The following is a 13,282-nucleotide window of genomic DNA, read 5'->3' on the forward strand; positions in this document are numbered from 1 at the left end:
GTTTCTAAGACAGCGACCCGGACTAGGTCGTGTCTAGCCTAATTCCCTACAGTTATGGCTCTGATACCAATCTGTCACACCCCAACTGATGGCGGAATCATCGGGGCATGGCACTGAGCGAAACACATTGTCCAGAAGTTTCCATAACAATTATCATCACTATTCAGTTTAAATTAACACGTCCCATACCGTGTCCCAAATAACAAACAAATTATTACAGATAACGACTAGTCAAATATTCAAATATTCTGTTCCGACAACTCGGATTTAAATAAGACAAATAAATATTGTTCGAATGCTCCTAAAGACCCAGCCTGACAAGATCTACAGACAACTATGCTCTAGTTGCTCTTCCCTGACAGACAACTATTTGTTGGGGGGCCTCTAGAGCTTTATTCTAGCCTCGCTTTCCTAGCAAGCAAACATCTTAAACACCTATCACATACGTTAAAATAAAGTCAATACATATAATGTAAAGGTGAGCATACAAGTTTGATATTAGCATATAGAGTTCGAATAGTTTACGCATAACCAGCACGTACACACAGGAAAACGAAGCATGTTAATTATCGACATGGACCTATCGATACCAATGACTGCGGGTTGACTGTCCGAGACGGTTCGCAATACATGATAACCGCCGTAATCCATGCAAGTAATTGTCCTTAACAACCTCCGTGTGAACGGGTGCTGAGTCCCAACTATAGTACTACGTCGTTAAGGCAGGTAGACAACATTCCACGTGTAAACACAATCAACAAGCATTCATTTAGTCACGTAATACATGCATATTGGTTAGCGTTCAAATAGTTTGAGTAGTGTGATCGATTGTGTTTTTGATAAGTAACGTATGTAACACCCAAAGGTGCTAAAAGCAAAAAGGGATCGAGTATACTCACAGCGGTTGATTGATGGATTAAAGGGAGCGCTTGAGAGTGGGGTTAGCCTGAATAGTTCGATAGCATAACAATGAATAACACGTAGAATGGAAAATAAGTGTAAGTGGGTCGAACAGTCTGGTCGATCGATCAGTAGGTTCGATCGGACGGGTTGTTCGTTCGGCTAGACAATCTGTTCGGACAGTCCGTTCGATCGGCCGGTATGATCGATCGGCTGGACTATTCGAGTGGATTGTTTCTTCCTTTGAGTGAGATGTGTTTCTGTGTGAGGATTTGAACTTTGGATGTTTTCGTTGTAGTATTTAAAGACACTGAAGTGTTCTTACCTTTCGGGTCGATCGACGTTCGATCGGCCGGCTTACCCGATCGGTTAGGAATTTCAGTAGTAGTCCTCAGCGGGATGTCACTCAATCGAACAACATACTCGATCGAATAGCATGCTTGATCGGGTGGCATTCCTATACGTCCAACGAATTGAAAATCGACTAAGTGTTGAAGCATAGTATCTCATGATCCGAGGAGTAATGTTGACAAACGGCTGTTCGATCGAACATCATCTCGTTCAATATTATACTTAATGGAATTGTCAAAGTGTGGGACCATATACTAGCCGATCGGCTGGCCTGGTCGATCGGCTGGCATGTCCGATCGGTTGGGATGTTCGTTCGAACAGCCTAACCGTTCAGCCAGCATCCTGACCTGGTCGGCCTGTTCGCCTAATACTTGGCTGTTCTGAGTATTTGACGTTATACTGAGGTAGTTTGTCAACGAGCTAAACCATGGAACGTTCATTCTTACTTGTTTCTCCTGCTCGGACAGGAATCACCCAAATCCGGCCGGTAAACTGTTCGGAACAGTAGTTTGATGTTTATCCCGAAGTCGGTGAACTTCCTACTATTCACAGTCGTAAGTCGGTTCGCGTCGATCAAACATTCGATTACTTCGATTCTTTCTTGATTACAGCACTTACTCCACATAATACAAATAAACATAAAATCGACTATTTATAGTCAAAGAAAGTCAAAGTTGACTTGGACTTTGACTTTGACTTTGACATTCAAAAACACGGGGTGTTACAGGTATTTTGTTGCAAGTTTAGTCCTTTACACCCAACAATTAACAGAGTTTTTTTAACTGGATTGGCTGTAAAGGACTAAACTTTTAACAAAATACCTAGTAAAGGACACCGCCTGTCAACATTCGTTAAAAAGGACACTGCCTGAAAAGTGGTATAAAGATAAAGGACAAAACTTGTAATTTTTCCTTTTTAAAATCTTGTATTTATTATACATTTAAATAGTGTCATGTGTAAGGGCACTATTTCGACGTGAAGAAGCTTGATAACACTCCAACCGGCATGAAGAGGTAAGGGCATTTATATTATAATGCCAAATGAGGAGCAAATAAATTAGGAACGGTTTGGTTTACAGTTCCTATCATATAAAACCAGACGGGTCTATAAGACTTAATAATACATATTATATTAATACTGCTCAATACATATATGATTACAGATGAGCTTGCTACCGAATGTACCGGTATCGAAAATCGCTAATATGGCTACCGGTACAGAAAATGTTCAGTATGGTATTGTATGGTACCTTATCGGCACTGGTATTTGAAAGTAAAATTTAGTAAAATATTGATACCATACCGAACTAAAAGTACCGGTATTGAAAACGCCAAATAGCGGGTACCGGAAACAATTCGGTACAAATTTAAATATTTAAAATATGGTAATAATAAAACTAGTTAAATATTTAAATATAATAATAAATTTTCCTTAACAAATGCGTAGCAAGTTGCTACGCTTTTCCTACGCAGTAATTAATAATAAAACTGATCAAACATTAAAATATAATTTAAGTATAATAATAAATGTTTCGTCACAAATGCGTCACAAGTTGCTACACATTACATTTCAGACGCAATAATTAATAATAATATTAGTTAAACATTTAAATATGATCCGAATATAATAATAAATGTTTCGTCAAAAATACGTAACAAGTTGCTACGCATTTATGACGCAACAATTAATATTTAAATGAATTCAACATATAAATATAATTCCAACAAATAAATAATAGTTTCATCGGAAATGCGTAGCAAGTTACTACACATTTTCGACGCAACAGTTAATAACGACAATAATTAAACGTTTAAATATAAATCAAATACAAATTTAATGCATCCGTCGTAAGTGCGTAGCAAGTTGCTACACAATTCCGACGCAATACTTAGAATTAGTTTTTCAGTCCCTATTGCGTCACAAATTGGCCAAAAAAATCAAGGATTTCTTTCTGTAGGAAATGCGTAGTAAATGTGTTAGAATTTGTGACACATTTTTTTGCGTAGGAAAAAATTCTGTAGCAAAATGACCACTTTTCTAGTAGTGAAATAATAAAAATACACTATATTTTTGACTTGTTATGGATTTCGACGCGCGTAATGGACCTACGCTCGTAATGGACGACGTCGACTAAATAATAAAAAGATGTTGAAACTAAGATCGTCGTTCAAATATATTTTTTTATTATTTAGTCCAAGTCGAATCGTTAACGAGTGTCGTAACTAAGATCGTCGTTAAAATATAATAACTTTATATAGTTTCGACAAACCGTAAGGCAACTATCAGTCGAACCATAAATACTTTTATCTAGACTAATCAGGTGCCAAGTTGTGAACACTCATTCGTTAACACACAATCATCATTCACCAGATGCAGCCCATCAACACTAATTGGGCCCTCGGTAGGAACCATGTTTGTGTCGATCAGAGACAGACGTCACAAGTAAAATATATAAAGGTGGCTCTCAAATGGCTTGCAATGATTCTGCACATCGTGTGTTCGCTAGTCCTTAATGTTAAAGAAGTAATATTCTTAATGGAAGATTTATACACCCTTGTCAGGTTCTACCATCCTCTTACGTGGGACATACCAAACTTTCCTGATTCCCGTTCTTTTTTCTATAGACTTAATATTTTTTGCTCTATAATTGAAAATATTTTCCCAACAAATACAGGTATGATTCAGGTCTTCAATGCAATATTCTTATCAGCTAAATTCCTAAATTCCTGCACAAATAACATTAGTGTTAACACATATTTTTTTTACTAAATTCCTGCACAAATAACATTAGTAAGTCTTGGTAAACATAGTATTCTCATTATTTCTCAACAACTGGGGAAATTACATATGTAAAAGTTAGGACATCAGTTTCCGGTGGATTTAAAATGCCACTAAAGAAGGTTGAAAACAGTACATGTTATATGCTAGTGACTAGAAATTATAACACTAACTATTTTCAACTAAACCCATATAGCATTAGCCTTGAGCAGCAACTCTACCAGTTGACCCTTAAGATGAAGGCTCATTATTTCATTAGCACCACCAATCAGTTCCTCTCCAATGAATACTGCTGGCACACTTGGCTTGCATCCAAGTCCTCTTAATTCCTTCTCCAACTGTTTCCCGTTTGGATGTTCATCTAACTCATAAACAGTAGGATTTGCACCAAAATTACAAATCAGTGTCTTAATGGTGTGGCTCATGCAGCAAGAGCTTTTGCTAAATATAACCACAGGCCTTTCGTTCACCAATGATGAAACCATCGCCATATCTGAAAATTGTAGCAGAATAATGTTTTATGGAGCAATGCTAGATTTAGAAGATGAAATATGTATATATCTTGGTGTGATGGGAAGATTTAGTTGTGAGTTCATTTATGATCTTAAGATGTATATATAGTGATAGGATTTGAAATTGTTGTGCGGTTATACCTACTAGAAGCTGAAAATGAGATCCGATTCTTTTTTCTATAACAGATTGCTTATCAGTAGGTCATATCCAGTGGCGAAGCTTGAAAATTTTCAACGGGGTCAGAAGTCACCTAACCTAAAAATTCTATATAAGTAAATTTTTTTCTTATAAAACCGGGGGTCGAAAATGTATATACATAAAAAATTCTATATGAAACGTACATACATAACTACTGAGCGAAAAGTTTGGGGATTGCCCCCCCCCCCCCCCCCCCCCCCCCGGGCCCCTTGAAAGCTACACCCCTGGTGATATCCATGGCATAAAAGCACATGAAATTCAAGACCTTGATAGTTCTCTTGTACTATGTAATTGTGGGTACTCTGGTAATTGTGTGGTTGCTGTTTATCCAATTGGCACCCACCGCGATTTCCCACGACCAAAAGAAAAGATATGAAACAAAACTCTAGGCAAGGGATATTGTTCATGGATATATGAAATGCTTGACAAAACTATGAGAACATCCGTACTGGTACGTACATTCATCACTTTATTTATTCCTATTAATGATAAAAATTATCATTCAAGTCAATCACTTAATTCGTTACTCTTAGGTGCACAAATCGTTAGTTTACCTCATATGATTCTTTGTGAATATATTTCTTTTGGAATCAAAACATTTGATTATTAATTTTAATCACAAAACATTTGTGAATATATTTCTTTATCACAGAATGAAATCAAATCAGATTTTGTTGAGAAGAAAGGTGTGTGCGTATATACATACACATAAATATGCTTATCTTATTTTATTTTTGTAATTTGGTTATTATTGGCCACCTCTAACTTGTTATAAACGGTGTTGAAAGTCTACACGACTGTTATTCTTTCTCCCTACCTCTCTCTCTCTGCCCATATCTTGTTTGACATTTGTGATAAAGAAAGAAATTGGGCTGTACATTTGAGTACGTGCGAATCCAGGTATTAGATTCTCTGATCTGTTTGCAGCCTTAAGAAAAAATGAAGCATAAGGGTCTGCCAAGTAATTCGCATAACTGGCTCAAATCAAAGTGAAAGGTCATTTATGTTTGTTGCTTGGCTACCAAGTGACTGGTGGAGACCCTAGAGTTATGTCGAAGACGACACTATGATTATAAACTCTGTATAACCTTTAAACGATGTTATATGAAGTTGAATTAGATACCTTTATCCATGGGCGCAGCTTCCTGGGGCGGGAGGGGGCGCCTGCCCCCCGAACTTTTCGAGGCGTAGTGTTATGAACAGTACCTTTGTATAGAAATTTTTACGTATATACGTTTTCGCCCCCCCCCCCCCCCCCCCCCCCCCCCCCCCCCGGGAATTGGGAAAAATCGACCCCCAAGCTTCGCCAATGCCTTTATCGCAAGTACAGTGATTGATTTACAATGAAGTAACTATTACATCAGTTGATTTTTTTTATTAGATTGTTATAGCTATGCATGTTGGAGTTACAATTAACATTGAGCCGCCAACCCACCTAACACGACGATTTGAGATCAACCCAACCTCAAGACTCTTTTCTGTTTATTATGATCTTGATCAAATAAATGACTTACACAATTCAAACTAGACCATACATGTAAATCCAAACTTTAGACGATTTGATATCAACCCAATGCAACCTCAAGACTCTTTTCTGCATATTATGATCTTGATCAAATAAATGACTTACACAATTCAAACTAGACGATACATGTAATTCCAAACTTTAAATAGAACCTATTGCTTAGGAGGCATTTACGAAACTTCAACCACTTGGATAATATTTATATATCATATTTATTATCTTCTTTTTTCGAATTCATTTTTCATGTATTTCAGAATTACCGGCCAACACTACAAGCAAATTCGTTTATATGGCCCACAAGTGTCATGTCATGTAATTATAAAGTAAGAAGGCAATGCCAACTGTTAAACCTGAAGTGGCTGCTTAGACCATTACTAAAAAACTGCTGTTATTCCTACCAAAATTTCCTACGTATTTCCTACAAATGAAAATCCCGACTCTTTTTCCACGAAATTCATATGAACAAGAAAGGGACTTAGTTTTGTGACAAAAAAAAGCAACAGAAAAGACACAAATTGTTATGCCTAGGAAACGTGTCGGATTTCCCACGAGTAGAATACCTGCAACCCGTTTTCGTGGGAAATCTGTGGGTAACTGCAGTTACCCACGTATTTCCACCAGAAATTGACGTGGGAATATTAGTAGTTTTCTAGTAGTGGACCTACCTTAAGATGATCTAGTAAGTGGTTATTATTTTGGTTTCTTTCCCCTTATTCCATCTTAAGGTGTACTTTTGGTAGAAACTGCATCACTTATGCTGAAACTGGAAAGACTAAATCTTTTGGACTTGGTGTTACAATATATTATGGGTGTGCCTATTGGCACACCAAACCCTAGCAAAACTAGCGTTTATATACGCAGCGTATAGGTCAATACGCAGCGTTACGCTGTGTATTGACCTATACGCTGCGTATATAAACCATGGATCTCAGTGCCTAAAAACCAATCATTGCACAGAAAACAAGGTTTATATACGCTGCGTATAGATCTCTACGCAGCGTATATAAACCATCTGAAAATTTGGGGTCATTTTGGTAGGTTTGAAGCATCAGTTTTTCACAAGGTTTATATACGCTGCGTAGAGACCTATACGCAGCGTATATAAAGGTCTGAAAATGTCATTTATACCCTTGTGTTGAGTCTATATGAAGCCAAATACAAGGATAGTTGTGTCATTTTTGTCTCATACGCTGCGTAGGGATCTATACGTAGCGTATATAAAGCTCCGTTTTTGTTGTATTTTTTTTTTGTGTATTCCTTTGTTTATTTATAAAAAAAAAATTATTTATAAAAAACAATATTATTGGTAATACAAATATAAATTATAAATATTAAAAATAATACAAATACTATGAAATATAAAAATAAAGAGTTAATTACTGTTTTCGTCCCTGTGGTTTGTCAAAAATCACGATTTCAGTCCATTAGTTTAAAATTTGCGATTTCAGTCCCTATGGTTTCACTTTCGTAACCATTTCAGTCCACCTCGTAACCATTTCAGTCCCTATACTAACAGAATAAATGGATTGAAATGGTTACGAAAGTGAAACCACAGTGACTGAAATGGTTACGAAAGTAAAACCACAGGGACTAAAATCGCAAATTTTAAAGTAATTGACTGAAATAGTGATTTTCGACAAACCACAGGGACGAAAACAGTAATTAACTCAAAAATAAAAAATAATACAAATATTATGAATTATAAAAATAAAAAATAATACAAATATTATGAATTACAAGACCTACAGAGAACCTGTACGAGACTTACACTATACACTATACGATACGATACAATACGATATAACACTCGTATAGGCCAATAGGCGTGCTTTAGGTCCCGTATTGACCTCGTATAAGCCTAGAAGTGTGATATCGTGTCGTATAGGTGTGGTTTAGGTCTCGTATTGACCTCGTATAAGCCTATAAGTGTGATATCGTATCGTATAGGTGTAGTATAGGTCACGTATTGACCTCGTATAAGCCTATAAGTGTGATATCGTATCGTATAGCGTAGTATATGTCACGTATTGACCTCGTATAAGCTTATAAGTGTGATATCGTATCGTATAGGTGTAGTATAGGTCACGTATTGACCTCATATAAGCATATAAGTGTGATATCGTATCGTATAGCGTAGTATATGTCCCATATAGGCCTATAGGTGTGGTTTAGATCCTGTATAGGCCTATAGGTGTTGTTTAGGCCCCGTATAGGCCTATAGGTGTGGTTTAGGTCACGTATAGGCCCTGTATAGGCCTATAAGCGTGGTTTAGGTCCCGTATTGACCTCGTATAAGCCTATAAGTGTGATATCGTATCGTATAGGTGTGGTTAAGGTCTCGTATAGACCTCGTATAAGCCTGTAAGTGTGATATCGTATCGTATAGGTGTAGTATAGGTCACGTATTAACCTCGTATAAGCCTATAAGTGTGATATCGTATCGTATAGCGTAGTATATGTCCCGTATTGACCCCATATAAGCATGTAACTGTGATATTGTATCGTATAGCGTAGTATATGTCACATATTGACCTCGTATAAGCTTATAAGTGTGGTATCGTATCATATAGGTGTAGTATAGGTCACGTATTGACCTCGTATAAGCCTATAAGTGTGATATCGTATCGTATAGCGTAGTATATGTCCCATATAGGCCTATAGGTGTGGTTTAGATGCCGTATAGGCCGATACGTGTCGTTTAGGCCCCGTATAGGCCTATAGGCGTGTTTTAGGTCCCGTATTGACCTCGTATAAGCCTATATGTGTGATATCGTATCTTATAGGTGTGGTTTAGGTCTCGTATTGACCTCGTATAAGCCTATAAGTGTGATATTGTATGGTATAGCTGTAGTATAGGTCACGTATTGACCTCGTATAAGCCTATAAGGGTGATATCGTATCGTCTTGCGTAGTATATGTCCCGTATTGACCTCGTATAAGCATATAACTTTGATATCATATCGTATAACATAGTATAGGTCACATATTGACCTCGTATAAGCCTATAAGTGTGATATCGTATCGTATAGGTGTAGTATAGGTCACGTATCGTATAAGCCTATAAGTGTGATATCGTATCGTATAGCGTAGTATTTGTCCCGTATAGGCCTATAGTGTGGTTTAGATCTCGTATAGGCCTATAGGTGTGGTTTAGGCCCCGTATAGGCCTATAGGTGTGGTTTAGGTCCCGTATAGGTCCCGTATAGGCCTATATGGGACCTAAACCACACCTATAGGCCTATACGGGACCTAAACCACACCTATAGGCCTATACGGGTGTTATTGTATAATATAGTATCGTAGCATCATATAGTGTATAGTATAAGTCTCGTATAGGTTTCCTATAGGTCTTGTATGTGCATATAGGCCTATACGGGACCTAAACCACACCTATAGCCCTAAACGTGACCTACACTACACTTATACGATACGATATCACACTTATAGGCTTATACGAGGTCAATACGGGACCTATACTACGCTATACGATACGATATCACAATTATAGGCTTATACGAGGTCAATACGGGACCTATATCACACCTATACGATACGATATCACACTTATAGGCTTATACGAGATCAATACGGGACCTAAACCACACCTATAGGCCTATACGGGTGTTATATCGTATTGTATCGTATCGTATGGTATCGTATAGTGTATTGTATAAGTCTCGTATAGGTTCCCTGTGGGTCTTGTAACTCATAATATTTGTATTATTTTGAATTTTTATAATTCATAATATTTTTATTATTTTAATATTTATAATATATATTTGTATTATTCGTATCGTAACGTTGGAACCGGGTGAGAATTTATACCACAAATACATCAAAATAGCAAAAAAAAATCTGATGGGTTATATACGATGCGTATAGCTCTATACGCTGCGTATAACTCTATACGCAGCGTATATAAACCCTTGTTTTCTGTGCAATGATTGCTGATAAGGCTCTGAAATCCATGGTTTATATACGCTGGGTATAGGTCTATACACAGCGTATAAACCTATACGCAGCGTAGGTAATCCCTAAGTATGCAGATAGTCAACAAAGGTGTTCAGATAGTTTGGCCCTATATTATACATGCGCCCTGTTCTAGTTAGGTGATTGCCTTAGTACACTAAGTTTTTACATCTCCTTTGACTTAATTAAGTTACAAATGAAACCGGTTAATCTCTTAACATTCCGTAGTTAGTTAGATAATTAGAATATATATGTTACTTAGCGGTTATAAAGTACGAGGACCGAAATTGACAAAGTAAAAGATGGTAACTACCATCATAACCGAAAAGGTGTGTCTCTCCATCACACCTATTCCGAATCGGTACAAGGCACAAGGAAGAAAAGACGCGACTGTTGGATTGAACGGACAAGGATCATCACACCTCTTTAAGCTTTGATCACAACTACACATCCAAGAGACGTGTCCTTTCACGAAGAGACGCAATCATTCACTCGTACCCATAGAAAACTATAAATAGGGTCATGTAATTTCATTTGTAATCACTTTTACTTACTACTCTCTCAATTTGATTGTATACGTTCATTCGGTTATTACAAGTTATTGTTATTCAAGTTTATCACGCTCATTTAGAGATCAAGATCCAGTTCGAGCCAACAAATTGGTATCAGAGCGTCAGGCTCTAAGCGTGGGAATCGCAAGGCATCGCAGGGAATTCGCGATCAGGTTTCATTTAGTTTTAATTCGCAAAAGTTCATTTCAGAATTTTTTATTTTCGGTTCTAGTAAAGTCGGTTGAACCGAAGGGTTAGGAATCTAGGGTTTGTTTTGATTCCGGGGTTTAGTGCGAATTAGTTTGTTTCGGTTGTTTGATTATAACACGATTCGGGTAATCGGGGTTATTGAGATCTATTGAAACTAAAAGAAAGTTTATTAGAAGTGAAGATTATTCGGTAAGAAGATATGGCAGGATCACCCGGACAAAGTCCGATAATAATACAGAAAGATGGAAATTCTCTTTCCCAGTTTCAGTGTCCGATTCTGAAACCAACGAACTATACGGTTCGTATCAAGACGATTCTTGAAGCGAATGGTTTGTGGGAAACGATTGAACCGGCAGAAAATGCAACGGTAGACACCAAGAAGGATAAGTCTGCAATTGCATATCTGTTTCAAGCAATACCAGAAGACGTTGTATTGCAAGTTGCAAGTTGTAAAACTGCAAAAGAAATTTGGGATAATCTAAAGGTTAGACACGTTGGTGTCGATCGGGTATAAAAGGCGCGTATGCACACGCTATTGTCAGAATTTGAATTGTTGCAAATGAAGGATGACGACACTATTGATTCGTTTACCGCAAAGATTAATAGTATTGTTACCCGGGCAACTGAAGTAGGAACCACATTGTGTCAACCGACTCTAGTACGCAAACTCCTAAATGGCGTACCGGATAAGTTCACTCAAATCGTTGCCTCCATGGAACAATACTCCGATCTAGAAACTATGACGCTAGAAGAAGCAGTCGGAAGGTTAAAGACATATGAAGAACGACTCAGGTTAAAGAAAGGAAATCAAGGAGAAAGCCAAGATAGGCTTATGTTCACACATCATGATAACAACAGAGGAAGACAATCTGGAAACCGCGGACGTGGTAGATTTAACCAAACGCGTGGAAATTGGCAAAACAGCGGAAATAGGCAAAGTCCCAAAAACGAAGGATCTACATCTAGACCTAGAAATGGAAATTCTAGAAATTGGAGGAAGTTTGCAAGAACCGACCCAAGTAAGATCCAATGTTTTAAGTGTCAGAAGTTTGGACACTTCAAGAAGGACTGTTCTGAGAAAGACGAAGTACAAGAACATTCAAACCTCGTCGAGGAAGACGAAGCACCCGTATTACTAATGGCAATACAAGAAGAAAATGTTCAACAAAGGGCTCTGCTAAACGAGGAACGCATAAAACCAACAAGTTACGCCTCAGAAGATAAAAATCTATGGTACTTAGATAACGGGGCTAGCAACCACATGACAGGAGTGCGAAGTCACTTCAAGGAGTTAGATGAAACGGTGACAGGGCAAGTACGGTTCGGTGACGGGTCACACGTAGAAATTAAAGGCAAAGGTTCAACACTACTGGAATGTCTGAACCAAGAACAAAAGATTGTTTCACAAGTATACTACATTCCAAGTCTGAAAAGCAACATATTAAGCCTCGGACAACTTATAGAAATCGGTTGCAAAGTGATTATGGACGGAGATCTACTTACTATCCGAGATCGAAATAGAAAGCTACTAATGCGAGTCAAGAGATTGAAGAACAGGCTGTACAAAGTCAAACTGAAGACTGGAAAACCAATCTGCCTACTATCAAAAACCGAAGACATAGCATGGTTATGGCACGCAAGGTTAGGGCATTTACACTTTGATGCTATCAAAGAAATGACTCGTAAAAACTTGGTACATGGAGTTCCCCAAATAAGTCATGCTAGTCAAGTCTGTGACGCATGCTTATTAGGAAAACATAGTAGGGCACCATTTCCAAATCAGGCAAAGTTCAGATCTTTAAAACCTCTGGACTTAGTCTACGGGGATTTGTGTGGTCCTATCTGTCACACCCCCAAAATCCACCTGCGGAGTATCATCGCTTGGGAGCGTGACTGACCAGGATCAAGCCACCAACCATATCGAACATGTAATTAATACCAAATATAATAAATGTAAACCAGTCATTCAATATGATAGGCGTTCAAACATAAGCCTAGTTTTAAAGTATAGCGGAAGCATAAGTACGAAAACCCAAATGTGTAATCATAAGTTCAATAAGTTTCAAAACATAATCCATGCTCCACAACGCCCCGCTCCTCCCTGTGCAAGCTCCATAAGTATCTAACGACCTGCAAGGCATGTAACAGAGGATCAACAACTAGTTGAGCGAGTTCACAGTTAACAGTTCAGTAATAGTTTATTGTGAGTAGTAGTATGTTCGTTCGTTATGTCATGTATCGTATTAGTTTCCATCGCGGCCTCCCAGGCAGGTATGCGAAGATATTA

The 13,282-nt window shown here is 37.8% G+C and overlaps 1 protein-coding gene across 1 annotated transcript; it reads right to left on the reverse strand.

Moving 5' to 3' along the window:
* Positions 1-4,053: 4,053 nt before the first annotated feature.
* LOC110934678 (monothiol glutaredoxin-S2-like) lies at positions 4,054-4,597 on the reverse strand. The gene has a single exon (XM_022177548.2). The coding sequence runs from the start codon at positions 4,518-4,520 to the stop codon at positions 4,212-4,214; it is 309 nt and encodes a 102-aa protein (XP_022033240.1). The 5' UTR covers positions 4,521-4,597; the 3' UTR covers positions 4,054-4,211.
* Positions 4,598-13,282: the final 8,685 nt, after the last annotated feature.

The sequence above is a fragment of the Helianthus annuus genome, chromosome 1 (genome assembly GCF_002127325.2).
Source record: "Helianthus annuus cultivar XRQ/B chromosome 1, HanXRQr2.0-SUNRISE, whole genome shotgun sequence".
Taxonomy (NCBI): Eukaryota; Viridiplantae; Streptophyta; class Magnoliopsida; order Asterales; family Asteraceae; genus Helianthus; species Helianthus annuus.

Bases quoted from the DNA above. Each gene is read 5' to 3' on its own strand.
- LOC110934678 (XM_022177548.2), bottom strand. From the start codon at position 4,520: ATGGCGATGGTTTCATCATTGGTGAACGAAAGGCCTGTGGTTATATTT.